Source organism: Cinclus cinclus, chromosome 11 (assembly GCF_963662255.1).
Source record: "Cinclus cinclus chromosome 11, bCinCin1.1, whole genome shotgun sequence".
Taxonomy (NCBI): domain Eukaryota; kingdom Metazoa; phylum Chordata; class Aves; order Passeriformes; family Cinclidae; genus Cinclus; species Cinclus cinclus.
The window spans coordinates 9,384,495-9,411,800 of record NC_085056.1 but is presented as its reverse complement, the minus strand read 5'-3'; the positions used below and the strand labels follow the sequence as shown (position 1 = coordinate 9,411,800).

Below are 27,306 nucleotides of genomic sequence, written 5' to 3'. Positions count from 1 at the left end.
GTTCAAACCTGCTCTCACTGTAATGGGTTTACAACTGAGGATTACAAATGCAATTCAGTTATTAACATGGGAAAATCACAGATATCAACAGTCTACAGAAGTCTAAGCAACTTAAACTTTACTATTACTAAATATAACAGTCTTCTAACTTCATACCTATTTCAACCCAAGGAAATACACTGAATATTTTTATGAGCCACCATACCACACAGTAGCTCAGAGAATGCAAAGCAGCAATATTGACCAATTTTCTAGACAGAAATGGGTTTACTCTTCAGTTAGTGGAAGAATTACAGAATGATATGTTTGGCATTTGTAATTTCACTAACAAATGCTGAGTCTTCTTGCAATCTTAGAAACTAGACTGTTGGTTTCTGTGAAAATGGGAACCTTCAGCACTCAGCACCTGCACAAAGCAGCTGCTCTCTGGTGTTCATTTCAATAATGAACACTTTTCAATTATACTTTATTCAGGAGTGGGCAAAGAAGGAGACACACTATTTCTATACAAATAGTCTTATCTTTCAGGGCATAACCTGTCTACAGTAGAGAGCTGTCACTACAGAGTTCTGAAAAATTTTAATAAGGCTATTATTCATGCTAGTATAACTTAAATTTACAGCTGACTTCATGCTGAAATTATGAGATGAACAAGGGAAATCTAATCAATTTTATAGGAGACAAGTACAGGAGAAAAAGTTTTATCTCCTCTTTTTAAAGGTTATAAGATTGGACTTTACTGTAGATCGTTTTCTTCACTGTAATTATATTTCTTCATTCCTTTTTTCTTAACCAGCAGGGAAGAGTTTGACCCATTTCAGCTGCTCAGCATGCTTCCTCTTTTAAGGGAAAAAAAAAGTGTTCTACCATACCTATTAAAATGCCACTAGCAGCTCCTGGAATTCCTGCTATCTCTGAGACATTGTTCATTAGGAAATATTCATCACAGTGCTCGGTGGTTAAGTTTGTGCTGTGGCAGAAGAGCTCCCAAAGTTTAGAGGCCACAGTTATGTTATCCTTAACTACAGTTTTGGCACAAACATCAAACTGATCTCTTGATAGAGTCCTGTTGCCCAACATGCAAATCCTGGAAGGGAAACATGAACACCAGAGTTATTGAATGTTACTGGGAAAATGAAATCCACACTTGCCCATATTTATTCTCTTACATCATGTGGAAACTTCAAGTGGCTCTATTGTGCTACATCATTTCTCACCTTCAAAAGGATGGTTGCAGCATGACAAAGACTGCATCTGTTCCCTTTAAGGGCCAGAAGTATTAAGCTGTTTTTTTGATTTATGAATTTGATTGATTTGTCTTAAACAACAAAAGGGAACAATCAGGACAATTTTTGGTTTTTTTGTTGTTTGGGGTCGGTTTCTTTTTGTTTATTCAACAGAGCTACTAGAGTGGAACAAATGTAAAGAGAACTTCAATTCAAATTACTAGACATTTAGAATATTTAAAGATATTTGGAATCTCATCAACCCAGTTTCTACATTGCAACACTTGAAATGCAATATGGGCATTTTGGATTCAGAATTAGGAACACACTAAAACCACAATAAGCAAAGGTTCTTCTCATCAGCAGATACTGTGCTTAATTGCTGAAATCCTTCACTGCCTGTTGTGTTTCATCTAACCACAAACATCATTTATTTCAGCACTGAAAAGTTTTTAATCCACTTGTCCAAAGACAATTCCACAAGACAGTGATGTAACACCTTCCTGCTACTAAAAGTTCATTCAGCTTTTCTTCCCAGTGTCAGAAAATAAAGGAAAATATACACAGGAAAATAAAGTTTCTTCTAATTAAATTTTAATTAATTTAAATTCCATTTTAATTGTTTCACAGGTCTTATTTATGACTGAAGACAGGAAAATGGAAAACACAGGGCTGTTACTGCACAGTTTGCAAGCCTGTGAACTGTAACTTCCAAGAAGCCTTCGCCTACAAAATTAAAAATAAACACACTACCTTATTACTTAAAAAAAAAAAAAAGAGTACTACAGTCCAAGAAGATAGGGAAAACATTCACAAACAATCTAAGAGATAATGAGGGGGGTGTAGAGACATTGTTTTACTTTTACTGCTCTAAACCTTCACTGTTGTAAAACACTATAATCATTGGGTCTTAAATATCCAAAGGGAACACTTGAGGGCTGCAAGTACTTAGTTATGGTCAAAGCATTTCAAGAGGTGAATAATTATGCAGATCCAACTCCTCTATTTCCATTCCATTCATCTCTTGTCAGCAGTATCAGAAAACCCAGTTTGCATTCCTGGTAAAACACATCCATCCACATTTCTGCTGCTCCAGCTCCCAGTTAAGAAGCTGATTCCATGTTTAGCTGCCAACATGCCAAGGATGTTGGGTCCAGGGCAGGCTCCTCACAGAACATGGGAAGTTTTTCTGGAGCCTCCCACAGCCCCACATCACACTCCCAAGAGGTGCCCAGCTTCTCAGCAAGTTGACCACCCGAAGAATTTCCAACCACAAAGGCAGTGTGTGGTGTCTGACTGGCCTAGGGAAAAGGGACCAGCCAAACTGCTCCCTAAGAGCTCCACAAATAACCCAGCAACACCAGCACTCAAATCCCAACAGCTGCAGGCCAAGAAACTGGATTGGTTTTGCAGGAAGCAGAGCAGTGTCACCCTCCATCAGTCTCACCACAACACTTCTTTCTACCAAAACAGCTTAAAAAGTGTAATAATATGTTCATTTTAGCCTAAGAAAGTTCAGTTCCATGAGCTCTGCACACTGTCATTACACACAGCTAAAAATACTGGAAGTAATTCACCAAAAAATGGTAGCTTCAACAATGTGTTAGGCACAAGCTTTAGGTAACCTACACTAAAGCCCAACTTCCAGACTCACAGGCAAAGCCACAACCCCCAGACAGAAACATTACTCACGGAAATTCAGGTGGATCAAAGATGGACTTGATAGCTCCAGCATAAATGGACAGGATGGATATTACTACACAGGCCAAGAAGAGGGAAGCAAATTTGTTCACATACTTCACACCTACAAACACCACCACTGCCATCAGGATGAGGAACACAGTGCCATACACCCTCATGTTGTTCAGCATGGCACTGGATGCATCGTGGGCACCAGATGGATGGAAAATTGCTGCTTGTGGCACAATGTATGTCTGAAACAAGAGAAAGCAAAAGTGAGCTGGAGGAACACCAGCACAGAACTCTGTCTGGGATCATGTACCTGTACTAGAAACGTAAATCATTCTGCGTTCTGCAGCATGCTCTTCACTGGGAATCTTTTACAGGAAAATAATAGATAACAGCCCTTTCCATGTCAGCAGTACAACTGAGACAACCTTCATCAAAGATGAGTCTTGGACTAAGTCACACTTTCATTTGTGTTGTCAGAAGAGCTCCCAGGCTGCACCCTCAGAGTATGCAGCTTCCAAAGGGAAGCACTACAGGTAAAGAACTGGACACCAAGGTACTGGAGACCTTCCAATCTCTTCCTGAAAATGTGTATGCAAATATGGGACAAGAATACTGGGGAACTTTCTATATGTGACGTGTCTAAAGCACAATTACTCTGATACTACTCACCAATAAGATCTCAATGGCACCAAGGATATACATGGCTCCTGCAAATGTTGTTCCCAAATAAAAACACAGCCCTACAGCTCCACCAAACTCTGGGCCCAGTGACCTAGATATCATGAAATAGGAGCCACCAGCTGTGAAACAAGAAAAGTGAGAGTAAAATTATGATTCAATGCTATAAATGTTTAAATATTCACAAAAAGAATACAACAGAATTATATACATTGTATCTGCTATTTTGAGGTCCAACTGAAGTATCTTTTTTGCTAGCACATGAGTAATAATCAAATAAATTGATCTTTAGCCTGACTGATAACAAGAAGAAACACTAGATATGAATTCAGGCTTTGTATTCTGGATTAAGCAAATTTCTCTATTATAAAACCATGTTAACAATTTATAGCAACTTAGGTTTTAGAGGGTTTTTTTGAACTTTTTAGCACAACTGGGACATTTGCTAACTACACTTACCTGGAACAACACCATTCGTGGCAATTGCACTCATTGATATGGTTGTCAACATAGTCTGGGGAAAACAGGGAAAAGGAAGCAATTGTGTCAACAACATTTTTTTAAAACATAGCATATAAGATACAGCATTTCTATTTATTCTGCCTGTCATTATCTGAAAGAAAACAAGGGCAGCAGGAATTTAATAACTGAGCTGTTGAGACTTCTGTTTGAGAGATGGCCCCTGCTTTATCAGGTCAAACAGTGGCTGTCTGCAGACAAGGCAAGATAACAGAACACAGGTGTTCCTCCATCTGCAGAGCTGTGATTCCAACCAAGGCTGGTCCAGCAAAGCAGGCAGCCCTCACTGAGGCAGTCATGGAAAACAAGTATTTGCTGAACCAACACTACTTATAAGACTTGTATTTGTACTACAGTTTGCCAGTTTAGAAGTAAAAGCAATTAAATTTTTTTTAAAAAATTAATCCTGTAGCTACAAACACGGCAAGGCTGCCTGGCTTAAATCCGACTTTTCTTTACACAAGCACCTACCATGCTGCCTCCCCAGGTTTCTCAGTAGTTTCTCAGAGGCTATGTCACATGCATTATTGTACCTAAGTACTTACACAACAGCAGCAAAGCAATACAATCAGGAAGGACTGAAGAACTCCAGCCATCCCCACCATCCAAGTCAGCCGAAGGAAGAGAATAACCCCGAAGATATTCTGCATGCATGGCAAATACACCCCCATCAGGGTGCCCATGCTGGGTGACTGGAAGAAAACAAAGTTGATATTCATTAGCTGAAATTATTCAAAGCAGAGATAGCCAAAAAGGCCTTGAAGTTCAGTTTTTTAAAGGGTAGAAACCTGGGAAACCTAAGGTAGACACACTCAAATACCGTTCTGGACTTCCACAAAACACAATGAACTCCAAAATCATGAATTTCTGAAGAAAATGCTGACCCTGTCACATACTGAAGTAATTATCCTCAGTATTAAACACTGTCTAGTAACAACAGGAGATATATTTAATTGGGTTTTTTTGTAGATCCATAGAACTCTTAGTATGAAACGTGTCAGGTGCTGCAGACCCCACGTAAGACAGATCCTTACCTTACTGCCCAGAGTTCACAAATTAGCTTCAAGGAAAACATACTTTTGTCATGTTACCACTAGAAAAGATTTGGAAGCAATCTGGAGCCATAGATAATGTATTTTCTTCCATATATATATATTTCATATATATAAAACTAATGGTTCTACCCTTTCTTAAGTTCAATGTCAGCATCAGACTCCGAATTACTTTTGACAGTGACTGAGAAAAAACAAGTTATGTGACAGCAGCTGCACATGACTGGCCTTCAATATAGCATCCTGCAGAATAATCATCCAAAATAATGGCATCAAAGTACCACTGGTAAGGGCTTTATTCCAAGGAATATAAAAAATGTTTGTTGCATTGGTACACCTGGCACCAGCAGAATTTCAGAGTCCCAAATCTCTGTGGTTTCCTGCCAAGACATTTCATTGCTTCTGCTTTTTAAGGTTTCCTTTTGCATTTAAAATTATACTGAATTCTAAAACACTGGGGGAAATAGAGTGTCACTTCTGAAAGGCTCATCCCTTTTCATACTCCCTTCTATAAATAAACATGAATTCCAAAACACATTAGATAGTCAACATTTAAGGAAGCCCTTGAACAATCATTCAGATGAGAAGGATATTAAAGGGAGATGATAAAACTTGTTTAAATCTGACTCCACACAGCATTAACTAGATACAAAAATAAATAGCACCTTTATAGACAAATGAAGTCATGAACCCAAAGCAACAGTACGTAAATAAAAGCAATAAAAGTTGTGCCAAAAACTTTACATAAGGTTGTTCAAGTGCCTATTTCACTACACAAAGCAAAATCCTTAAAGAACCACATGTTTATAAGATCACCAGGTCAAAAGCAACCAAGGAATTTAGTGCTTCAACTTGCAATTACATGTCACAATGCAGAATTTCCTCATCTGCACTAGAAACCTGCCCTGCCAGATATGAAACAAAACTGTGCCCAGGAACATGATCTGAACTGCTCTTCGTTAGAAGTGCCGGGAGCTGCTGACTGAATTTTTTGAAGTCAGCTTTGAATTCCTGGTGTGACTAAAGCTGAAACAGATCAACCAGACTTTGCTCATGCACACTGCAGCTCAGGTGAACCTCCTGAAGGAAAGTGGGCAACAGAATCATCTGCTGAGGGTTTGCACTACAGTTACCCTATGAGACCTGCAAGCATGGGGCCAGAGACATTCCTCAGCTGTTCCAGTGCCACAGTACCAAAAAAAATTAATTCCCTAAACAATCACCTGCCATTTTATAAAAATTACCATCCTAAATATCTAACCTGATCAGCTTTACCAGGATTATGAGGATGAAATGAATTGTTGTCTGATAGTAACAGAAATGACACCTGTTACGCAAGTGTCCTGATCAGGGCAAGGTAAGGATTTTTTTTATTGAGCTATTCCAGGCTATAATTGATGAGTATCTTCATGGAGGATTATTTACAGTGTACTTGTTTCCTCAAGGAAGGGAAGGTGCAGATACTTTTGATTCCAACACTTTCATCTGATTCACACTGATTTAAAACCATAAACATAAGCTCAGGACTAAAAAAATGTTGCCAGGCACTGGGCAGATATTGCCCAGCACAGAAACTTCCCACTGTCACATTAATGCACACTTTGCCTCTCAAGGACACATTCCACACAATTTTATCATCATATATCTGACCATTCATCCATCAGTCCCTCCCTCACAACATCTCTGAACCCATAAAGTGAATTTGTCAGACGTGTATCTCAGGATAAAGGAGTTAAAGAGCTTGTCAAAACTGGCATCTGAGAAAAGAAAAGAAGCCCACTCTGTTGCTCCTACACAGTGCATAAGAATCCACTTTAGCTCAGCTCTTTCCTATCTTCTGCCCTATGTGATCCCTGCAGCTTTGCTCCACTGTTCCATCATCATCATCATCCATCATGTTCCATCATCCCCTGCCTCCTAAGTGGCCTCTTAAGCCTATCAAGTTACAAACTCACTTCGATCACAGAAGAAGAGAAATTGTGCATTAGCTGTGCACTTGTGAGACCACTGCAGAGCAGGGCAGCCTAGGAAATGCCTAAATGTCTGCCCAAGCAAATATTACTAAGTGTATCTCAGGCATAAGAGTTTAGTCTGGATTATTTTACCCTGTGGAAAAAAAAATTACTCATAAGAAAGAAAGATTTACAAGTGTTACTTGATCCAGCTTGTTCACAGAAATATTTAACACTGGTAACTGCAGCGACTTGATCCTTTTTTTATAGCATCTAACCATCACTAAGTGATACTAAACCAGTGCTAAAGTTTCAACAGACTGTGACCTGAAACAAAGATATTATTATGTTCATCCTCAACAGCAACCACATGAAAAAATGTAACACCCCATGCTGCATAAAGGAAATAAGAGATCCATTTTGAAGAACATTGTTTTAGAACAACCAAGAAGGGACAGAAAAATCTCAAAAACAGCCTCAGTTTCAGTGATGCAGATCATGTTTCTGTTCATTTTCATCAGCTGCAGACACATAATTTATGTAAATATTGATCTGAGTCTGCAGGACACTATTTCCATTGTGCCAGTGTGATGGATTATTGAAGCACTTGGCTGCAGGGCTGGGGGACATTGATCAGCAATGACAGCTCTCATGGCTGCTCTGCAGCATGAGGACAGACAGCAGCACAGAAATGAGCTGCCTTGTGAAAGACACATCAACTAAAACAGTTTATTTAATTTTTTCCATCATGAGAAGGGGATACTTCTACAGCACTGCGACTGTTAAGTGCTTTATTGCAAGACTGTATTGAGAAAAGAAAAAGCAACCCTTTTTTCCACCTTATTACATTGGAGTTGTGCCAATTTTACCTGATGCGTACCTAACAGAGAATGCTACTACCAAAAATATTTAGAGTGGTTGCTGAAACAAGATAATATGTTCATATAAAGATGTCTTGCTCTGAAATGAAATTAATTTGAAAGGATATGATTTGGCAGGCTGTGCTAGGTGCCAAAAGGTCCTCACTGAGAGACCTGTCTTGCCTGCTCAGAGAAGTACAGTCACTGCCTGAAAGGATTGCTTTCCTCAGTTCATCTTTTAAGTATCAGATCTAGAGCCTGCTCATCTGCCTTGCTCCAGTTCTTGTCTATGAGATGCCAATTCCAGCAAGTGACAGGCAGGTCACTCTATCACAGCTGCTGAGTGCACCCAATGCAGCACTCACCACCAGCTGGGTTAACAGTGGTTTATCCACTGAAAACAGACCTGCTGCTGCAGGAATGCACTGCCAGACTTCTGTTCCCATGCTCAAATGGGAAGGATAAGGTAACAGCAGCACAGTGATTTATACTTCAAAGATAATTTAAAAAGTACATAGAAGAATCCCATTTGCACTGTTTCTGAGTACCTTCAATCCATACCCTTGTCCAGTTAGTGCTTTTCAATTTCCTGGGTTTAATGGTTATAATTATTGGCCAAGGTTTTCAGTCATTTTATATTCTGCATGATGTTTAAAATTTTGTATTGCTCATGGCAAGAGAGGGAGAAGGAATTCAACCTGAAGCTATGATATTGCAGCTGATGTAATTCATCCCAGAGACAGACATGCAGACAAAGGTCTGCCTAAGGAAACTGCAGTGTTTACAGAGAAAACACTGAGATATTAATACAGCGTGATACTGTCATTTTTGGAAAGGTCACCAAACCCATTCTACAAAAAACATCTGAGAAGTAAGTCTGTGAACACACATTTTAGGGACGTGGGAAAGCCTAATTCAGGAAAACACAGTTATGAAACCTGAACTCTATTTTGCCATAGGAGGAAAACTTTAATAAAGATAATAGTCCTTTTTAATGGCAATAAACAGCTTGAAAATATGCAAGCATGAATCATATCTAAATGTAGAAATAGTAACACCACACCATGCAGGGTACTCTACCAGTTCTCAGTTTCCTGGTATTTGCCCCATTTTTACCTTGTGAAGTTTTACATACATTTGCTTTAACCAACTGTATACTAGAGTCCCATTGCCAAATTCTACCAATTCTTTTTCCATCAGGAAAGCAAGGGACTAGCTTCCAGATTGCTCTGCATCTTACCCTGCTATTCTGGTCAGGCAATTAATAAGGAAATCAAGAGCAAAAGTGATCAGAACTTCCTCAAAATCACAAGCACTGTGTCTATTGTATCTTCCACCATTCTACTTTTGTCAGGGAAATAATCAATCTGCTTCTGATAGCAAGAGGGTGAAAATAATTTTAGATTATGCAATAATACCATATTAGCAGCTGATGCCTGATATTATTCCCACCAAATGGATGCTAAAACAGAGATGCAGCTGACATTCATTATTAGTAATGTAAAGGTGAAAGCTTTGGACAAGACTCAGCCATTAGTATAATAGCAAGTATCACACAAAAGAAAATCATAATTAAAGTGTTTAAATTACTTTTTTAATGTCAGCTTATAGGACCAGAATGCAGCTACTTCACTCAGATGACCTTAGCTCCTGTCATGATGTCACACTAACCACAATTATTGCAGCACTTCTAGTGCATGTGGTCTCAAATATAATTTAATTTTATGCTTTACATTGAGAAAACAACTTTGTTATCCCCAGTGTAAAACTGCAGAGTGAGGAACTGGAGTGTGAGTAAGGGAACTCACATGGGGTAGCACGCATGCTCCTTGAGAGCACTACTGGTTTGCAATATTATCACTGCCATCTCTTTCTGAAATGGCTCAAACTTTGTAGGGCAGTGCTATAAAACTTGCAGAATTCAAGTGCTATCTAGCTTTTTTGGAAACCTTTTTTTTTTTGACAGAACTTGGAAACAAACTGACAGGCCTGAAAGCCATTAAATGCAACCACACCACTTGCAGGTGCAGAAGTAACCAAAACACCTGCAGCTCTGCCAGAGGAGAGAGGAGCAGTTAAACACTGCCCTTCTGATAGAAATCAGCTACCAAACATCAAACCTCACCTGCTACAGTCAGCTCCAGGGGACAACCATCTAAATGCAGATGCTTTCAGACAGAATTCAGTTGCTTAAGTGCCTGACATCAGAATGACTCCTGAGCTGCCCCAGGGTGTCCAATCTGACCTCCACCCACCACTCTAGATGGGTGCTATCTCCTGCAAACCCTGTGTGATTACCCACCAGGCTTGCAGAGATGTATCAAATACCACTGGGCAGCCAAAACAGCACTAGGAAGAAGCTGGGGGATGGCTCAATTTTTATTTGTACCCCACTAAAAGCCTATCCCCTTCTTACCTAAAACCACACCAAGCATAAGGAATTGCACTCCAGTGCACAGTTTGAACCACCATACCTCCCCAGTTCCCTGGTAACAGGTGGTTCCCTACAGGTTCTACATTATTTCTTTGCAACATCATCGTGGCTCCTGAGAGAGGTTAAGAAAAAGCAGAAGGGAGGCCAGCTCCCCAAAAATTACACAGGGAACCATCCCATTCATCAATTTTGGCCATGGAGAGAATCTTTACTTACTTTTGATACTTTCTTCTTCGATCCATCAGTATTTTCAGCTTCTTCATGTTCTTTGACACCTTGAGTAAGATTTGTGTAGTTGACCAACTTGCCAAGCAGAGATGACACTTTTGGTCGTATATCAAGTTCTTCCTGTGGAAGAAGACAACAAAGGCAGCTTCTGAAGTTCACAGCATTTCTGAAGAGTGGCTGGGATCACACCTCCCTGGGCATGCCTGAGGCTACCAGGGAATACACCAGGAAAATCATCCAGGGAATGACAAGCACTGATGAGAGGTTCTAATTTTCTGAAAGGAGGGCAACTAATAGGAAAAGGCCATGCCAAAATGTCTACACCATGTGAATCATTCTCCTTAGGTGCTGAAAAACATAATTACAGCCATGAAGAAGTCTGAGCCTTAGAATGGTGAGAAAATGAATGTGAACCTTGTGTGTACGTCTAACGTCAATTTACATCAACTGATATACTTTCAAAAAGGTCAAGCTGCCAAACAACTCAGAGATTTAGTGATTAAACTCTGCTCATTGTAGACATGCATACACCCTGATGATTTCACGACATTTTCCAAACTATGTTATCTAATTCATGTGGATCTAGACAAAATTCCAAACAGCCACATGTATGGAGGGCCTCCCCCCTTTATACTGATCCCATCCAATTTCTGTTTCTGGTTTGGGGGCAGGGGGGGACAGAAAAAGCCCCAGAACAAAATAATTCCCTTTCTCTTTGAAATTAAAGTCTTGCATGCCTGATAGCACAATAAGGTAAAGAGAAGCAACTTTCCACACAGGAAATAAAAACCAATTGAGAAAGACTTCACTAACTGCAGCTTTATCGTATCTTTAGGTACACCTTGAACAGTTTCTGGTGGGATCAGTAGCATTATGTGCTTTGTACATGATGCAGAAACTGACCCCAAATGGGGCCATCCATAAGGGATGACATGAGCCAAGCACCCCTTTTCTTATTCCTTCCTATGATATGACCTGCAGTTCACATGTTTAAAACCTGATTACAAAACCTTCCTTCCAGAGAGAGGTTGAGACAACATGTAACTCCTGTTCAGCAGAGCAGCAGGCCTTTGGGATCCTGATGGATCTTTCCTCTACTTAGTCCCACAGAAGAGCCTGCACACCTGGTGTGGTCCTGTGCTTATGGAAAAGCAAGAGTGTCTGCCCCTGCTTACTTCCAGATGGACACAGTTCTATAGTTATAACTCTGCCTCACAGACCCAGCTGTCATCATACCTGAGCTCTGTCCTCCCTGCTTACTGCTACCCCAAAAACAGAGGGACACCCACAAAAAGGCACATGGGGGAGAAAGATGTGCTCAATCCCTCCCATCATGGAGGACCACAAGTCACATTAGAAGTACAAAGAGCAGCCTCAGAAAAAGCAGAAATTACCTCAAACAAGGCCAGATTTCTGTCATAGTAATCACCTCCCTTGCCAGCTTCTGAACTGTTTAGGAAAGGACTGTTTTCTTTATGGTTGCCGTGACCTGTGAAGATAAAAAGAAGCAGGTTTTGATAAGCAGAGAATGAGACTGTAACCTTGAAGAATCCATAGGGAATATACTCATTTGGTTAACTGAACATGTTTCTTTTCAGTATCTCAAGTCATACAAGTTAGCAATATCAAAGGTGTTACTCTCAAGGTAGAGCTATTTCTATTTCTACACCTCTGTTTCATTAAACTAGAATAAAAGTCACCTCAAAGTAAAATTTACAAGTAGGGTCACAGCTACAATGCTCTGTGTGCCCTTAGCACTCACTTCTATAACTGTTTCTTGCATAGAACAGTGACAACCACTAGGACAGCTCCTGTGCATTTAGAAATCAGTGTTCATGGTAACAGCAACCTTTGAGCTCTATGTCCAGTCCAGTTAGATACATTAAGACTGAACACTTCAAGAACTGGATTCTGTAATGACAATACAGGAAAACAGCCCCCAAAGCATCTTTTTAATTCTTAAATGCTGTTTGTTATTCACTATGCCCACTAATTGCAGACATTCAACACCCTTATGATTTTACCCTTACTGTGTTTAAACAGTGAAGCTGTGCATTCTCCAGGCTCCTCTTATACTTTTTATTTAAAACCTAATATCAGGTACATTAAAACCTAATATCAGGTACATTAAAACCAGAGCATTCCCATATGCAAGAGCAATGTTCAAAAAAAAAAAAAAGGCATGGAAGATCAGAGGAGCTTTCTGTAGCAACAACAAAAAAAAAGGCACTATAGTTTAAAACAACCTCTGAAGGGGAAGTTAATTTAATTGACTTCCATATTCAAAAGAAGTTCTTGGACCTATGTCTCCCATTATCCTCTGCTCAATGACAAAAATTCTTTTCTTTTGCCTGTACCTCTTCACTCCCTGCTCTCTCAGCCAATACAAATTAATGATTTCCAAGAGCATCTCCTTAAGAAAGGATTAATCCAAGGAATACCTTTTTTATTTACAAAAGAGGTAACCACTACAGAAATTAAAAATGAAAGAAAAAGAAATTATTATCTCAAATGAAAATACTGCAAGTTAAAATACAATACACTGAGTACACCAAAAGTCAGAGATTAAACGCCTGGATTTTCTATGCATCTTTTCAATTATTACAGTAATCAATTAGACCAGGCTACACTAAATTATTTTACTATAATTCAAGTGAAAAATCTCTCTACATTTTGGAATTTGAATCAACTTACAAAATGAACCTACAGGCAAAAAGAAGAGTCCTCCACTACACACAGTGATCAGCACAAACAGCACTGTTATAGAAGTAATTGTTATAAGCCAAAAATTTCTGAGAACATTCAGTCCTACTCTTACTGGAGGGAAGGCATGCATGGAAAGCAGCACAATTTTCTGGAAATTACTGACAGGTGCTTTGAACGAAATTGTTAGAAAAACCATTCACAAAGAACAGAAGGATTTTTAAGCTTCTGTAAGTAAATACTTAGCTGACCAAAAATATATGAAAAGAGCAGCCTACTGTGTTTATGTGCCTACTGCCTTTCTCACAGCTCTGACAACTAACCCCAAAATGAGAATGAGCAGCTGCCTTGAACAAGGGGGCTCATCTTATCTGGTGACCCCACCTACATATAAGAGATGCTCATTTTGCTGCAATTGTAGAATTTTTTGCACTAAAAAAAAAAAATCAGCAAGCTTAACAGCACAGCATCAAAATCAAACAGCTATAAACTTTAGCAAAGGTTAAAATCTGCACAAACTGCTTGCTTGCTACATTTATTATGCCTATACTGGAATATACCAGATCAATTTTGCTGCAGTGTGTGCTGCAGTCCCCCCATCCTGTTGTGGTTAAAGTACATTTACAATTTTTGCTGAGGAAATGGCGTTATCTGCCATATACCTTTTACTCATTAAATTGAACACAAATGATAGTGCAAATTATCAACAGAAGCACTGTCTACTTAATTCTTCAAGAGTCTGGTCTCTGCAGTATCTTCTCCATTACACTCATCAAACACAGCAAGGTCATGAGCAACTTTGGTTTGTTTCCTCCATTCCTATATACACTACATAGGAAATCCTATATACTAGCTCTGGTGACTGAAAATTTGAAATATCAACCTGTTGGGGTTTTTTTGCCTTCTTTTTAATCACTGAGTGATTTTTAAAACAATTCTTTGCTGCCTTAGTTTTCCTTCTTCCATCAAGAACCCTTATCACTATCTCAAACCAGCATAATGAGTGTTCTTTTACTTTAACACTTAGAGCAACTCTCAACCTTTTTATGTACAAAATCCTGCTCCTGCCAAGATACATTCGTACATTCAATCTCAGTTTCTTAAACAAGATGATAATTCTTCAGCTCTTTCAAAATGCTACCATAATCCACATAACCTCTCCTTAGTTAAGAATTACTTCATACCACCTCCCTGAGCCTGACAAAGACCAGTGACTTAAGATGAATCTTCAACTTAATTGATATTATTTTTTGGATGCATCTTCATTTTACCACCAGTGAATTTTTCACAACTGGTCTGTACAGAAGACCTCTCTCTCTCTATAAAGAGCTTCCATCCTCTATCTCATTTTCCATTTATATGTTCAAGCATCACTCAAACCCTTCCCATTAGACTTTCCCTCCAAATCTGACCCCCTGGCAAGATGGCTTTATACACCATCCTGCACACAGGAAGCCCAAACTGAATAGAAAATTCAGTAGAACTAGTGACTGGAAATATAGTACTGATTTTGCAATTGCTAAGGCACATTTTCTTCTCAATGGTTCAGATGATAGAGAAGTACAACAGGCTTTTTTACCACATTCACAGCACTAGCTCTGCTGTCCTGAAATAACATACATATGAATTACTGCAGACAATGCAAAAATAAAAATAAAAGCGACCTTTTCCTGATTTAATGACGTGCCACTTTAAAGCCCCTCTCAAACACTGTACACTATCAACAGGAAGTGAAGGACTGTAAGTTTATATGCAAGTTCTTCACAATAACATCCTAGTTCCACATCACCAATAAGTAGAACTGGTACTGCTGAGATGTGTGCTAACTCAAGACCACCACATGGCTAACTTAAATACAGCTAATTAAATGACAGCCAAAAATCACCTTCACCACAGCTGCATGTTCAATGCAATCTCTTCCTTATAGACATGTTCTAAATCAAAGCATTCCTCTCACTTTCTCTCTTTTCATATTGTGTTTCCATTCCAGGAGTAAAACCTCCAGCAAACAACCATTTCCTCAACAACAATCACAACTGTACTTTAAAAAAGACACCAGACTGCAGCACAGTACAGAAACCACTGCAAGAAAAAAATTTGTCCAGTATATTCTGCGTGCCAATGAGCAACAGCAGCAGCTTCAGAGACACTTACTTGCATGGGAAGCATGAGTTATCTCCATCAGTTTGGGAAGGGAGCGGACGTGACCTCGGAAAGCTACTCTGGGGAATTCTTGCCCCAGCTTCACCCGAGGATGGTTTACATTCTGAAGCATGAAGTCTCCTGGGCAAGCACCATCCTGTGACATGCGCACAGTTTTCCTCATTCTTAGTTATCAAGTCTTTTGGTCCTGGCCAGTAGCTATGTGGTGTTAGTTTTCATCATGCAAGACTGATTTGCAAGGAACATTTCGCAAAGAGGGAGCTAAATACTCTGCAACAGAGAATAATTTATTTGCCTTAGTCCCTAATTAATCTCAAATTTTGAGGTATTCAAGCCGTATTCCAAGTAGGCTAATGTTTCCTCTTCGCTTCTTTCATTGCTTCTCAGTCTTCATTATCTTTGGATAATTAAGACATTTTATTTCTGAATGCTACCAGCTCTCTCCCAAACCAGATTAATTCTGTTTGCAGCCACCACTTCAACCATACAGTTTACCTCAACAACTCCAGCATAGTTCCCCGCACTTCGATATGGGCACAGGTCCAGAGAACAAGTTCCTCATCCTGTGGATCACCTGAGCTCCTTGAACCATCAGAGGTGATCCATGAAACAAAACCTAAAACCCTCAAGTGTGCATGCTCCCACACATGCAAACACACAAACTCAGGAAACAGAACAAAAGCAATAAATGGATGTCCAAACTTTTGCGTGACAGCCAAGAAAAAACACTGTGACTAAACTGTAGCAGATATTCTACTGACTGGTTTAATTTTGTTCTTCTCCAAAAGGTTAATGTCGTCTTCACTAAAAAAAAAAAAAATTAAAAGGATTAAGAACACTGAGGACACTATTCATGTTACTGCTTTCCTTCTGGAAGAGGATTAGGCCAGACAGACACAGTTTCACTGCTTGAGTATGCTGAATGCTAATCTTCTGTGCAAGCCATTGTGTTTTCTTAAGTAACTGAGGGATGAAAACCAAAATTTAGAGAGATTACAAACAAAAGACACATATGAAAATCTTTAGTCATAACTAAAAGACAGATTAGTGAGGATACATGAAAGCTGAACAATTAGGCACAGTGAGACTATTGTACAGAGAAGACCAGGAAGCTTCACAATGATAAGGTTTACTCTGCCACACTTAAATAATCACTGAGAAGGTGGCAAGAGCAGTTGCATGACTTGACCTGTCAAGGTTTTATTTTTCTCTGCTAGTTGCTAAACTCCCTTACAAAAAAACACCACTCCCCTACTTCATCACATTCAGGTAAAGAAGTGGAAATCAATACATCTTTAAAAAGTTACAGATTCTTTCATCAGGACATGACTAACCCAGAGACACTCACCTACTTCTTATGGAAACTGCATCTACATGGCAAGTTTAGATGTGCTGAAGGCACAGATGGACAGAGCCTGACCAGCTTTTTTCTGGCCCACACAGATAACAAGGTGAACAGAGCAATGCCAGTGCAAGTTTAAAACATTAAAGAAAAAGCAAATTCTGAAAAGGGCTGAACATTGCTAAGAAACCTGTGCCACTTTGCTTCTACAGGCACATCATAGCTGAGCTAATGCCAGCTGGCAGAGGCACACACACCCTGCTCACAGCATCTCAGGAGGAGCACAGCCTCCAAGGGGCTCTGGAGGCAGGAAAGCTGGACAAAGCTCCAGACACTGCTGGGACCTGTAAGGATGGCATGCAGGGCTGCCAGAACCCTCCCTGAAGTGCCAAGTCTTAAGTGAGGGACCAAAATTCTTCAAATAATTGCAGTGCCAATCAGGGCTCAAGTCAGAGCTGGAACTGAAACGCTCAGCTTGACCAAGAAGCGCACTGGTTTATTTACCCCTTTATAACTAACAAACAGCAGGTATTTCCTAGAAAAGCAGCTCAAAGGACAGCCCAACACTGCTCCCCTCAATGTAATTTAATTTTTGGAGCAGTGTAAGAGTTAGTATCTCACTTGTAATCCTACTGGGCACATACAAACTCCTTTGTGTCCAGCACAGTAACAAACACTGTGATGAAATAGCCTGTCTAGCAGCTAACACCATGTTTTGCTGTTATTCAGACACTATTTCACAAGTATTACTGGTCACAAAACCTGTGATTGCTAAGGGCCATTTTCATGCACAGAGCAGACCGCTTGATCTGACCTTTTTTTTTTTTAAATTACAACAAAAATTATGCATACTTACAATATTTCATCTACCAGTAACACTGGAATCTAAGATTAAAAATCAGAGTTGATACCCAAGTAGCCGCTGTGGTTTCCCTGAATAAGAGCAATCTAAACAGCAGGCTATTGTAGCCAACTAATCACAGAGGCTCACTTCTCACTCAGAAATAGATGGCTCAGTTAGCTGACCCCTGGAGTGCCTCTCCTGTGCATGCACCTTGACATGCTGCAAATCACCTCTAAAGAGAGCCTAACCTAAATAAAACCCTAATTTATCGATGTTTCAAAGTAGGCAAAATTTATCCCACTTTGGAAAGTAAGTTAGTTCTGTCCTGATTAATTTGTACTTTCTCAGATTTTCATGTGTCAGTATGTTCTGCAAATTTCTACACAAGTGGTAATTAAGACACAATTTACTTTGATTTTTCCCACAAATTCAAAATAGATTTGCTACACTTAACTGTTCTCACAAGACCTACAAGCAAATGAATATGCCCAAGGTAGATATTCTACTGGGGACAAAAATGGAGAAACAATAGGATTGCTCCAAACAAATTATTGCATAATCAGGTTTTATTAGTCAAGATTATTTTGAGGGCATTTGTTCACAGCCTCATGGATAAAGTTTTAATATAAAAAGCTGTCCATGTCCATTTTTGCCACACTTTGGGGGTTTGGTTTCTTTTTAACAGTTCTTGAGACACCGTTTCCCAGATGTCAATAAGGATAATGCTCATACTGCTCCTCCCAAAGGCTGTGTGATGTTCAGAGGGTTCTGCTCATCACTCACAGGCCACTGAAACCTGCAGGTCTGAGCACGGCCGAGAAACAGAAAAACCTCAACAATCTTCCTGGACTCTGCCAGCAGTCCAAGAACCCTGGTACTTCTACATTTCAGCAGCCAAGCACTCAAGAGTACTGCTGAAGTAAATCAAGGGACTGTCATTTTAGGATAACCTAAGAAACATGCAGACAACAACTTGCTTTCAAATACATTTCAAGTCTGCTTCTATTCATGTGGTTCTTCACATGTGGCTGGATTAAACAGAACTCTTATTTATTCTCAGAATGTTATGGAACATATTTTTTGGTTCATACATGAGACTGTACCAAATAATACAATGCACAATTATGCTTTTGCAGATATCACTACGTTGACATTAACAGAAATCAGACACTTAAATTCCATATTTTTCAAAACTGAAAACAGTAATTTTCTTTTTCCCTGTTGCAAAAATGACAAAAGTAGCAAAGTGACATCCCAAGCTCAGAAAAAAAAGTTTCTCAAAATGTTTTGAAAACCCCACTAAGTTCTTGTTTTGAGGCTGGGCTGGTTTAGGTGTGGGGGTTTTTTTTAACAGAATTCTTGTATTTACACCAGAAATAGGAGAAACAGGAAATAACTAGCATTGCACCTAGTCATATAAAACTCATTCACACTACAAACTAGGCACTGCTAATGAAATAACTAACTGAAATCTGCTAATGCCAGTTCACACAAGACCTTGGGCTACCAGGTCTTCTTCAGTGAAGGTAGCAGAAAGCACAAGCTGTAAAATCCCAACTGACCCGGTATTTGATGAATATAAAGACCAAAGTCACACTAGATAAGAACCCACACAACAATAAGGCATATGAGAGGAAAACATAGCAGAATGAAAGGACAGATCTTTCCCTGGATAGCTTTGAGAGCCTCTGTTCAAATGATCAGTTTGACTGGCAACAATGAACACTCAACATTTCCATCAGAAACTGCAGCTTAAACACCAAACTATTGGCATTCATGCTCATTTTAATAGTATATGGTGTTCATTCACTAATATTATGCTATGTAATAACATTATTTACTTCACTATTAATTGACACTGCCAATATAGTTTTGAGTTTACTGGATTCTACCCAACTAGTAAAGCTGTGATTCTTAAAACTTATTACATACTACACTGCAGTACACATTTATCATCAGCAACAGTTATGGCACCTACAAAAGTGACACAAAGAAAGCATAACTGTACCCAAAAAATAAAACAAAAAGCTGTATTATTGATAATATATTCATTCCTCTGAACCAGTTCAGAGTTAAAAAGATGGCATTTGCTTGTGTTCTGCTTGAACAAAACAGCCAGAACTTTCCCAGACAACACCCTATGCAACAGATAGGCTGGAGCAGAGTACAAAAATAAGTATACAATTAAGCACAGATCTTGGATTTATCCCCAGATAAACATGTGTGAAGACTATTACTGTACTTTGCAAAACTAGATTAGAGAAGAGCCTCACCCATCAATTTGACTGACCCTACACAACTCGAAGGATTTAACAATTTAATAATCCTGTGTGTTTCAGAAAGCACTGTGACTTTATTTTTCAGTTAAGATACACTGATGGTTTCAGAACACTACAATTCTTTGTAGGTGCTAATATCAGCAAAGTACTTACCCTTTAGCAATAGTTCTTTGACATTTTCAGTAACTTGGTTTACCATTATTCTTCTTCCAGCTCTTAGCACATGTTTTAGTAAATGGTTCCTCTGTGAAGTCCTGAGGATTGGACAACTTTAATAATAATTTCGTATTTCCAAAAGAACTTTTTCTACCTGCTCTGACAAAGTGCTGGCTGCAACGTTGGACTGATCTCCTCCAGGAAGCAAGAGTTCCTTACAGAAAGCTAAGCCAACACTGATACAATCCTGGCGTTATAATCCTTTCAACACCGAGAAAATGTACAAATATCAGGATCTTACAGAAAATGCCAAATCCCAGCCCAGCCACATTTAAGAGGCAAATTGCAGTTGTTTGCACACTTACACAGAAAAGCGTGCCACAGATCTGCCCCTTGCTGAGTGTGGAACCAGAGAGGGTTTTAAACCTGCTCATGCCATGAATGTGCAGCTCTGTGACGTTAGCCCTGCAGGCATTGCAGCTTTCAAGTGAAAATAGTGATCTGTTTCTTTCCATCTTCAATACATTAGAATATGATGACCCATTAATGGATGAACCACATGCAATATCACAAAAAAAAAAACTAACTAGCAACAGCAGGATGAAATGGGAGTTTTATAGAAGATACACAAGAAATACTAACTCAGTGATTCTAAGCACTTCATAATTGCCAGAGCCCTCATCATTCTGCCCATTCACAAGGAGGTCCTCTGGATACCAACACACACCTCCCTAAGACTTAGCTACATGATGAGGTTGGTACAGTCACCAGGAATACCTGTGCAGTTAAAGATGCCAAGTCACTTTTGAGAAATTGGATTTAGGAACTCGCATCACTTCGGAGCTTTCATAATATAACCTGTCACTGCCAGATGGAAAAAAAAAAAAAAAACAAAATTAAAAACCACCTTTATTTCACTGCAATCCACTTCAGAGGTTCTTTCATGTGGAACAACTCCAAAACCATTTCTCACTATTATCCTCCCTGAAACTCCATCCCTTCACATGAGGGCACCTCAGATACAGCACATCTTCTATCAAAATATAGGGAGCAGCATTCTGGAACTTTCCCTGCCTCAGGAAAAGCCTCTTGTCTTGCTATAAAATGTTCTCACTTTCTCTGAAAGACTGCAATAGACATCTATGAGACCAGTATGCAGACTCCATGCAATATTCTATTCAAATACACCTTTCCTTCTGGTATCAAATACAGAAAATTCTTATCAGCTTTTTCAGCATGTTCAACTGATCATGGCTTCACAGTACAAAGGAGAGAACAAAAAAAAGAAGTCCAAAAAACACACACCACAATTTTGGACATACCTGTTCCCTGCTCCAGCTCAATATAGGCCAAAGAAACAACTGTAGAGGCACAAACCTTGGAGTGAGAGAAAGCAGATGGGAACAGTGACCACTAAAAGCCAGTACTGCCACCAGCTTAAAAAACTTCCTACAGGGAACAAGTGGAAAGAAATAAAGTAAGAGCCAGGATGCTAAATATGCTCCAGACATGCAGAAAATAACAGGAGAAAGGAGCTATAATTACTTTAAACATTTCAATGTATGCACATTCTGTGCATGTCATACTACACAATGTACATGTACAAACATCTATCTACTATCCATTCCTGGAAGACAGCAGAAAGACATTGGTAACCACTTACAAGCTGATTGTGAAACCCTGAATGTCATTAGTTTTCAGTCAGTTAACTCATACAGAAAGTGCTGAATATCAGATATTTCTTACATTTGAGAAGTACTGTGTTCCATGTGAAAACAAAGTTCGTGAGAGATTCTTTTTTTAAGCCAAGGAAAAAGTGAAGGGGGAGGGCATTTTAAGGAGGAGAGAAATAAAGGGGAAAAAAAGGTTAAGGATGTGTATAGTCCAAGGCTGAAATCCAAGGATGACCTTTCAGTGTGAAGTGCTCCAAACAGCCAAAACTCACTAACTCTGGTCATAATACTTAGAAAAAGTACAAATCAGCATGAGACTTCTCCAAGCAAAGAGAGTCACTCCTTCCCACTGAACATTTTAGAGGGTGGAGAGAGCTCTAACACTGCACATGATAAAGAGCAAACCACCGTTCTTCTAAAATACAAATATTTTGGCACACATTTACAAAGAGCCCACAAAACAGCACAACACATTTCACACAGTGCAACACAGCACAGACCAAGACAAAGTCAGATACCTGGAGAAGCCACAGTGGCTTTTACCATCATTTTATAGAAAGTTCATCTGTTTGCAAGAGCATCAGAGCGAAGTGAGTACAACACATAGCTTAGAGAAACTCCTCAAGGAGCAAGCAGCAACATGAGATCACTTTTCTGCTTCACCAGTCAGGAACCAGGCAGCTGGAACACAATCTAAGTCAGAAAACACTCCAAGATGTGTAGTAGTCAGTTTGCTCCTCCTAAATATATGCTTCTACCACAAAGTTTACAAATACAGCGTCTTAAAAGGGCAAAGGCAAAATACTGCAATTAAATAATTCTCTCTGTGTTGCCTTGAGTTACAGCTTTAAAGCTCCTTGCATGTGTGTTAAAAGGCATCTTAAGGCAGATAATAATCCCACTGTCTGGTTACATAGAATTGGGATCTACCAAACATGGCTCAGCTATACCTCCTCTCATGATTGTCACAGAAATTAACCCCTGACATTGCCACCACACTTACTGGAACACTGAAACACATCAAGAGTGAGTAGTTTGTGTTGGCCTAGACAAAGAAGTCTAAAAGTTCCATGCAGGAGCTGAAGCAAGGGTAGGCTTGTGATGCTCTCAAAAAATCTGTGCCCCAACACAGGGTGCAGAACACAAACAGGAATCAAGGAAAAGGAAGGGATGCTGTTGAAGAGGTGGGAGATGGTCAAGTGGTACTACTGCCAAACACTTCACATACTGAAATCACAGACGGGACAGTTAAAGCCTTAGCAGAACAAAGCCAGAAATATAGAGGAGCAGTGGCTTCTAAAATCAGACCTGCAAAACAATTAACAAACTTCTACCTTTGTGTCAGCTCTGGACACAAATATATACTACAGCAAGTAGTAGAAAAAGTAAGATAAATTATACTATTTAGAAGAGGAGCAGCAAGACAAAGCTCCTGAATGCAAAGGTAGAAGGCAGAGGAGAAACAGTAATGTGCTGTCCTCCATCAGAGACAGCAGCAGCAGCTATGCCATCCTCTTGAATTACTCCTAGTCCTGACTCAGATCTGACCTCCTACAAGGAAATCCAGAGGTGGACTTTGCACACAGTAACTAAGCTCAGGGCTACTCAGCTTGCAAACAGAGACAGGGTCATAAAACAAAGTAGCATTGCTATAGATAATTTTATGGAAAACCATTATACTTCAGGGCATAAAAACTCTGTTTTACTGTAGCAATCAGCAATTTCAAGTATGCAAGAGCAAGTCTCAACAAACTTGCCCTTCTTAACTCAGCAAATGAGCAGCTTCCAACGACACACCATAAAAACCCTTTTTTCCTTTCAACATGGAAGTGAAAGTCAGAAGGTTGTGTGGTCTGCTTCATGATAAGAGGGTAACTGCAGTGACTGAATAGTGTTCTAAATCCCTCAGGTAAACGGAAGAAATTGCTGGCTACTGGTAGGAGATGAAGCCTATTTAGTTTAGTTGAGGCATAATTACCTTGAGCCTATGCATAGCACAGCGTGCCTGTGCCCTACACACAGCTCTGCGTCACCGCTGCTCTGCCAGATCTGTTATACAACCCCTGCAAGCCAGCTCCAACAGCAGCTCCCAGCTTTGATTCTCATTTTCAGAGTAATCGATGGATTGCATCCTCATGACAGTACAGACCATGTGCCAGTCAATGAAAGAGCTGGGCTTCTAGGACAATGCAGGTCACTTGGGTGGAGAGAAAGGGGCAAACTGAGCACCCTGCATTCAAGAGGATGGACCCGTGGGCCAAACAAAAATCCAGACACAAAATGTGAATACCTGTGGAAATGCTGGCATGCCATGCCTTACATGAAGGAGTCCCTGGCTCCCTGGAGCAGCACTGTGACCATCAATACGAGGTGGGATGATGACCACTCTTTCACCAGTACCAGCAACCTCCTCCCTCACCCCTTGCCCAGTCCTGCCTGGCACTGGCCTCTCATCTTCTGCTCAGCAAAACACCATTTCATTTACATTTCCAACAAGTCTGAAGCTGCCTCCAGTCAGCAAAGCATAACTGCCAAGTTATCAAACTTCCCCATTCATCCATAAGCTAATTGAGTAGAAGCTTTTTTGGGGCACTTTATTCTGCATGTCAAATTCCATCTCTCTGTCCTACAGAGCACAAAGAAGATCAAAAGATGACTAAGAAAGAATTCAACCAGGTACCCTTAATGGCAACAAAAATTTGAAAAAATGTATTCCCAGAACTGTATCTCTGCTGCTCAGACATGATTTAAGACTGCTGGAAAGCAAACAATCTTCTTTTCCAAGCCATACCTAGAACCCACCACAAAATCTAAAGCCTTATTAAAAGCATCTTAGGAAAAAATGCTACTCCATTCACTCCAGGAACTTCTTTTTATGGTTCAGAAGTGACAGTTTGAAACTTGTGAAACAGTGTTTAAAATAAAAGCTATAGGGGGCAAATAGGCAGTAAACAGGCTACAAAATAACCTCCAGACACAGTTATCACAGATATATATCTATCTATGCAGTATACGAAATGTTGTCATATTCAAATTCCAGAGAGGTTTACTCTACAGGCACTGTAAGGGCTGGAATTTTATGTAGGCTTTTTACATTCAAAGACAGACATTAACTGTCATGTATTTGAGTCTGAAAAGACTAATATTTTTTTGTGTATTTTATTATTTTGCTTGCTTAAAAAAAAGATATTGTTTGCTTGGCAGTTACTGCAGCAGCCACTATGAAAGATGCTCAGACGACCTCCATGCATGACAAAATCCAAGTATGCTGAAAGGAATCATCCAAAGCAGCCCAACTGAAAGAATAAGAACAGTACTACTCATTGCTAAGGGACCACTTGGCAGCATTTAAACAGTTGCCTACTGAAAACCAATAATTAAGAAAGAGGTTTTACTAAATCCAACAAACAAAAAAAATCACAAACCTGAAAATTTATTATCTGAGAATAAAAATCAGCTTAGTACAATTAAGAGATGCAAAACTTCCAATTCGGAGGTTACTGAAGACCAAGGAAACATCCCTAAAACGTAATTCAAATAGGCTTTAAACCATGTCTTAAAAATGGTGCATTTTTTTTTCCAGTGCAATGCAGGTCACAGAGCAAAGTATTTAAAGAGCAACCTTGAACCAAGAAGTTGAAGATATGGATCCTTTGATCAAAGAAATCTTGCTCCACGTATTGGTGCTAATAGCAATTTTTTCTGTAATTTAAAGCAGTCTGCACAGTATTTGTTGCATTACAATCAAAACCAGATGCAAATCTTTAATTTGGTCCTGGAAAGGGAAACTCACCAATGCAGCTTTCCTCTCCCTGTGGCACTGGGTATCCCCCAACCTGTTACATGCACTTCAAAACAAGGCAGTGATCACTGACTCTGATCCCTCTCAAGGTGGTTGTTGCCAGCCTCAGCCAACAGCATTTACTATGTTTGGCTGCATTTCCCAGTCAATAAGACTGCAAACTACCTTAGTCTTCATTCTACACAGAACTTCACAGTAAAGCCAAAATTCAATTTTACATTGAAAAGCATACAAAAACTTATGATTTAATTTTGTTGCAGCAGGGAAAACAAGACAGATGTCACTATTTTCTTTGAGGAAGTGAAACACTGAAGAAATTTGTAAGGGGAAATTGAATAACACACAGAGATCAGTTTTATACATGAAAGAGGGAGGTAATAAAAACACAAGACACCCAAAAATGTACCTAAAATTCTTTAGAAAAGTTCAGATATTGTATAGAAGATATAACTTCAGCATTATTAAAATATTCGCAAACTTGGAACGGGCGCTTAGCAAGCACAAGCGGAGAAAATTAAGTAGAAAATCCATGTCTTTTCATGTACAACTGCTTAGCCTTCTAATGCAGGTGTTCTCCAAAACACAAAAACTCTGCAGCTGCAAAAGACCAACAGAGGGTTGTTTGGGCTTTTTTAACAATCTTCTCTTCATTTTGTGCAACATGCAGACCCACACATACACACGGGTACAGGAGCTGCTTTCACTTCACTTAGACGTATCGCAAAGATTCTTCCCAGAGCTTTTTCAAATAACTGAAATACCAGAGAACCCACAAAAAGGCCCATGTTTTCCTATATTTAGCTAAGTCTCCTGTTCACCAGCAGCTGGCACCATGATCCCCTTGGTACTGGACAGCTGAAGCCTCTCCAGCTCGGTCCTAATCTCTGCACAAATTAGAAGTAGTATGAGACATGCTTAGCAAAAGTAGCGGTTTATGCAGCAACAAGAACTTTTCTGTTTTCCTAGACAAGCATTTTAACAAATTAAACCTTACTACACTACAAGCCAATAAAAGAAACCAAAGGTATTGACCATGGGCTCCAGGAAGAAGAGCTCCTCAGAAAAATTCCTTTGATTACAGGGTATAAAGTATATACCACCTCCTTCACTCACCCAGCTATTATACACAGTTAATTATGTCACAAAGCACTTTCCCACTCTCATTTTTCACATGCCGAGCTCTTATCTTTCCTTATCTGAAGCAAGAGTCCACTTCTCTATGCACCTGTATTGTTGAGAAAAGCATTCTGGAATTTAGCATTGCAATCAGTGCTGTGTTAATTGCTGACTGGTCAAACAGAAAGAAAAAAAAATTAAAAAGGAAAGAGGGAAGAAAAGGAAAAAAGTCCTAACAACAAAAAACCTACCAGGACTTCTAAAGCATAAACCTGCTGCAAAGACCCTTTCAGGATCTGCACTGAAAACCATAACTATTTGCTGTGGATCCCCCAAATACCCTTTGTGAAAACAAATAAATATTTACATATTTAGCACTGACAGGACACCTTTAATCTCTCCAAATTTACACATCATACTTTTCAGAGAGGGAAAACCAAATGCCAGCAGAACAGAAAAAAAAACCCTCCTCATCAAAATGCAACCACACTGAAGAACATGCAGTATCCATCCCATTTTCAATAAGAGAATAGTTAATAAATCACCAGAAAAGACAGCTCACTGACATCAGTATTGCTATTCTCAGG

The 27,306-nt window shown here is 39.5% G+C and overlaps 1 protein-coding gene across 11 annotated transcripts in view; it reads right to left on the bottom strand.

Moving 5' to 3' along the window:
• The window catches only part of SLC12A4 (solute carrier family 12 member 4), a 45,956-nt gene that overhangs the window by 14,178 nt on the left and 4,472 nt on the right, over positions 1–27,306 (bottom strand). For 3 of the 11 annotated variants that reach the window (XM_062500302.1, XM_062500300.1, XM_062500311.1), the window contains exons 2-8: positions 12,036–12,130; positions 10,630–10,761; positions 4,661–4,807; positions 4,056–4,110; positions 3,588–3,718; positions 2,919–3,160; positions 873–1,087 (exon numbers count right to left, since the gene is read on the bottom strand). In XM_062500302.1, the coding sequence (XP_062356286.1) occupies positions 873–1,087; positions 2,919–3,160; positions 3,588–3,718; positions 4,056–4,110; positions 4,661–4,807; positions 10,630–10,761; positions 12,036–12,130 (1,017 nt within the window). The other 8 variants (XM_062500305.1, XM_062500309.1, XM_062500306.1 and 5 more) reach the window with 7 other exon arrangements.